Source organism: Oncorhynchus gorbuscha, linkage group LG12 (genome assembly GCF_021184085.1).
Source record: "Oncorhynchus gorbuscha isolate QuinsamMale2020 ecotype Even-year linkage group LG12, OgorEven_v1.0, whole genome shotgun sequence".
Taxonomy (NCBI): domain Eukaryota; kingdom Metazoa; phylum Chordata; class Actinopteri; order Salmoniformes; family Salmonidae; genus Oncorhynchus; species Oncorhynchus gorbuscha.
In genome coordinates, this window is record NC_060184.1 from 3,349,368 (window position 1) to 3,354,367 (window position 5,000).

Sequence of the window (5,000 nt, forward strand, 5' to 3'; positions counted from 1 at the left end):
GGGGAGACCCCGGTTGGCTGTTGGCCCCCGACTGAGACAACACACTCCATAGGTTCCTGTTTTATACACTCTACCATGGAAGGCCTGAACGGAGTCAGAGAACGAGGAGACAACTCCAGGAGGGAACGACGGATAGTAGGAGTCCTGAACCTGAGAGAGAGAGAGAGAGAGAGAGAGAGAGAGAGAGAGAGAGAGAGAGAGAGAGAGAGAGAGAGAGAGAGAGAGAGAGAGAGAGAGAGACAGGAGAGAGACAGGAGAGAGAGAGAGAGAGAAGAGAGAGAGAGAGAGAGAGAGAGAGAGAGAGAGAGAGAGAGAGAGAGAGAGAGAGAGAGAGAGAGAGAGAGAGAGAGAGACAGGAGAGAGACAGGAGAGAGAGAGACAAGAGAGAGAGGGAGACAGAGAGAGACAGAGAGAGACAGAGAGAGAGAGAGAGAGAGAGAGAGAGAGAGAGAGAGAGAGAGAGAGAGAGAGAGAGAGAGAGAGAGAGAGAGAGAGAGAGAGACAGGAGAGAGAGAGAGACAGGGAGAGAGAGAGAGAGAGACAGAGAGAGAGGGGAGACAGAGAGAGAGAGAGAGAGAGAGAGAGAGAGAGAGAGAGAGAGAGAGAGAGAGAGAGAGAGAGAGAGAGAGAGAGAGAGAGAGAGACAGGAGAGAGACAGGAGAGAGAGAGAGAGAGACAAGAGAGAGGGGAGAGAGAGAGAGACAGAGAGAGAGAGAGAGAGAGAGAGAGAGAGAGAGAGACAGGAGAGAGACAGGAGAGAGAGAGAGAGAGACAAGAGAGAGAGGGGAGACAGAGAGAGAGAGACAGAGAGAGAGAGAGAGAGAGAGAGAGAGAGAGAGAGAGAGAGAGAGAGAGAGAGAGAGAGAGAGAGAGACAGAGAGAGACAGGAGAGAGAGAGAGAGAGAGAGAGACAGAGAGAGACAGAGAGAGAGAGAGAGAGAGAGAGAGAGAGAGAGACAGAGAGAGAGAGAGAGAGAGAGAGAGAGAGAGAGAGGGAGAGAGAGAGAGAGAGAGAGACAGAGAGAGAGAGGGGAGAGAGAGAGAGAGAGAGAGAGAGAGAGAGAGAGAGAGAGAGAGAGAGAGAGAGAGAGAGACAGAGAGAGAGAGAGAGAGAGAGAGAGAGAGAGAGGACAGGAGAGAGACAGAGAGAGAGAGAGAGAGAGACAAGAGAGAGAGAGACAGAGAGAGACAGAGAGAGAGAGAGAGAGAGAGAGAGAGAGAGAGAGAGAGAGAGAGAGAGAGAGAGAGAGAGAGAGAGAGAGACAGAGAGAGACAGGAGAGAGAGAGACAAGAGAGAGAGGGAGACAGAGAGAGACAGAGAGAGAGAGAGAGAGAGAGAGAGAGAGAGAGAGAGAGAGAGAGAGAGAGAGAGAGAGAGAGAGAGAGAGAGAGAGAGAGAGAGAGAGAGAGAGAGAGAGAGAGAGAGAGAGAGACAGAGAGAGAGAGAGACAGGGAGAGGAGAGAGAGAGAGAGACAAGAGAGAGAGGGAGACAGAGAGAGAGAGAGAGAGAGAGAGAGAGAGAGAGAGAGAGAGAGAGAGAGAGAGAGAGAGAGAGAGAGAGAGAGAGAGAGAGAGAGAGAGAGAGAGAGAGAGAGAGAGACAGGGGAGAGAGAGAGAGAGACAGGAGAGAGAGAGAGACAGGGGAGAGAGAGAGAGAGAGACAAGAGAGAGAGGGGAGACAGAGAGAGACAGAGAGAGAGAGAGAGAGAGAGAGAGAGAGAGAGAGAGAGAGAGAGAGAGAGAGAGAGAGAGGGGAGAGAGAGAGAGACAGAGAGAGAGAGAGAGAGAGACAGGGGAGAGAGAGAGAGACAGGGGAGAGAGAGAGAGAGAGAGAGAGAGAGAGAGAGAGAGAGAGAGAGAGAGAGAGAGAGACAGAGAGAGAGAGAGAGAGAGAGAGAGAGAGAGAGAGAGAGAGAGAGAGAGAGAGAGAGAGAGAGAGAGAGAGAGAGAGAGGAGAGAGGGAGACAGAGCGCAGGTGAGATTTACATCATTGACATGGAGATGTGTGATTAATCACTACTGTTACACAACGTGCTGATAATAAGAAGAGTACGAAGAAAGATGCGTACATGCCGTTCTCTTTCTGCGGTCGGGGTGGAGCTGTGGCCACCAGGGGTTTCTGGGAGCTCATTGGTAAGCTGTGGCTGTCTGATTGGTTGAAAAGCTGCAGAAGAAAAACGGGATAGCGATCAATACCGCTTTGGGTATTGATTAACACATTACAGTATGAACAGGATCACAGTTACATCTACAACAACATGGAGGAAAGAGTGGCTTGGGCAGAGTTTGCCCTCTCAGTGTCTGCTCTCTCAAAGAGTGCAGTGTATAACGTCATAAAAGCTGCTTACTCAGCCTGGGCTCAATCCTAGGCCCCGCCAAAATAAAGGTCATGTGGTTTGGTAAGAAGAATGCCCCTCTCCCCACAGTTGTGATTACTACTTCTAAGGGTTTAGAGCTTGAGGTTGTCACCTCATACAAGTACTTGGGAGTATGGCTAGACAGTACACTGTCCTTCTCTCAGCACATATCAAAGCAAGTACTTGGGAGTATGGCTACAAACTAACCCTGATTCAGATGACCATCCTACCCATGCTAGATTACGGAGACATCATTTATAGATCGGCAGGTAAGGTTGCTCTCGAGCGGCTAGATGTTCTTTACCATTCGGCCATCAGATTTGCCACCAATGCTCCTTATAGGACACATCACTGCACTCTATACTCCTCTGTAAACTGGTCAACTCTGTATACCCATCGCAAGACCCACTGTTTGATGCTTATTTATAAAACCCTCTTAGGCCTCAATCCCCCTCGTATCTGAGATGCCCTCATCCTCCACATACAACACCCGTTCTGCCAGTCACATTCTGTTAAAGGTCCCCAAAGCAAACACATCCCTGGGTCGCTCCTCTTTTCAGTTCACTGCAGCTAGCGACTGGAAGGAGCTGCAACAAAACACTCAAACTGGTCAGTTTTATCACCATCTCTTCATTCAAAGACTCAGTCATGGACCCTCTTACTGACAGGTGTGGCTGCTTTGTGTGATGTATTGTTGTCTCTACCTTCTTGCCCTTTGTGATGTTGTCTGTGCCCAATAATTTTTATACCATGTTTTGTGCTGCTACCACGTTGTTGTCATGTTGTGTTGCTACCATGTTGTGTTGCTACCATGTTGAGCTGTTGTGTTGCTACCATGTTGTCATGTTGTGTTGCTACCATGTTGTGTTGCTACCATGTTGTTGTCATGTTGTGTTGCTACCATGTTGTCATGTTGTGTTGTCATGTTGTGTTGCTACCATGTTGTGTTGCTACCATGTTGTGTTGCTACCATGTTGTCATGTTGTGTTGCTACCATGTTGTGTTGCTACCATGTTGTGTTGCTACCATGTTGTGTTGCTACCATGTTGTGTTGCTGCCATGTTGTCATGTTGTGTTGCTACCATGTTGTCATGTTGTGTTGCTACCATGTTGTCATGTTGTGTTGCTACCATGTTGTGTTGCTACCATGTTGTCCTGCTACCATGTTGTGTTGCTACCATGTTGTCATGTTGTGTTGCTACCATGCTGTGTTGTCATGTTGTGTTGCTACCATGTTGTGCTGCTACCATGTTGTGTTGCTACCATGTTGTCATGTTGTGTTACTACCATGCTGTGTTGTCATGTTGTGTTGCTACCATGTTGTCATGTTGTGTTGCTACCATGCTGTGTTGTCATGTGTTGCTACCATGTTGTGCTGCTACCATGCTGTGTTGTCATGTGTTGCTACCATGTTGTGCTGCTACCATGCTGTGTTGTCATGTGTTGCTACCATGTTGTGCTGCTACCATGCTGTGTTGTCATGTGTTGCTACCATGTTGTGCTGCTACCATGCTGTGTTGTCATGTGTTGCTGAATTGCTATGTTGTTGTCTTAGGTCTCTCTTTATGTCGTGATGTGTTTTCTCTCTTGTCGTGATGTGTTTTCTCTCTTGTCGTAATGTGTTTTCTCTCTTGTCGTGATGTGTGTCTTGTCCTAAATTTACAAGAGGTATTTTGCCTTTTGGTAGGCCATCATTGTAAGTAAGAATTTGTTCTTCACTGACCTGCCTAGCTTAAAAAAAGTTAAATAAAATAAAAAAGCTAACATTCCCAACCCTGGTCCTCCGGTATCCCCCCCAGGCAGTATTACCCCCAGGCAGTATTACCCCCAGGCAGTATCCCCCCAGGCAGTATTACCCCCAGGCATTATTACCCCCAGGCAGTATTACCCCCAGGCAGTATTACCCCCAGGTAGTATTACCCCCAGGCAGTATTACCCCCAGGCAGTATTACCCCCAGGTAGTATTACCCCAGGCAGTATTACCCCCAGGCAGTATTACCCCAGGTAGTATTACCCCCAGGCAGTATTACCCCCAGGTAGTATTACCCACAGGCAGTATTACCCCCAGGCAGTATTACCCCCAGGTATATACCCCCAGGCAGTATTACCCCAGGCAGTATCCCCCCAGGCAGTATTACCCCCAGGCAGTATTACCCCCAGGTAGTATTACCCCCAGGTAGTATTACCCCCAGGCAGTATCCCCCCAGGCAGTATTACCCCAGGCAGTATTACCCCCAGGTAGTATTACCCCCAGGCAGTATTACCCCAGGCAGTATTACCCCCAGGCAGTATTACCCCCAGGTAGTCCGTCTACAGCAGAGGTCAACAAACTTTTCAAAATGCAAGCCGAGACCATTCAGATATTTATTTTTCAACATGACATAAAAAACATCAACCTGCATATTGGCTTTGCTTGAATTGCTCAGTGTTGCTCTTCCCAGACCATTATTTAGAACTATCATTCTAAATGCTAGGTATATGATCACACTGGTAATGGTAATGCCCAGCTGAGAGAGCATAACATTTGAGAGAGAGACAGCGAGACAGAGAGAGACAGAGAGACAGAGAGAGAGAGAGAGACACAGAGACACAGACACACACACAGAAACGCACACACACACACGCACACACACACACACACA

General features: G+C 48.2%; 1 protein-coding gene across 3 annotated transcripts in view; it reads right to left on the reverse strand.

Annotated features, from left to right (window-relative positions):
- Positions 1–5,000, reverse strand: part of LOC123991520 (transcriptional activator Myb-like) — a 62,899-nt gene that overhangs the window by 3,476 nt on the left and 54,423 nt on the right. For all 3 annotated transcript variants that reach the window (XM_046293134.1, XM_046293133.1, XM_046293131.1), the window contains 2 exons: positions 2,071–2,165; positions 1–150 (listed from right to left, as the gene is read on the reverse strand). The exon at positions 1–150 is cut by the window's left edge and continues 37 nt beyond it. In XM_046293134.1, the coding sequence (XP_046149090.1) occupies positions 1–150; positions 2,071–2,165 (245 nt within the window). The remainder of the gene's footprint in view (positions 151–2,070; positions 2,166–5,000) is intronic.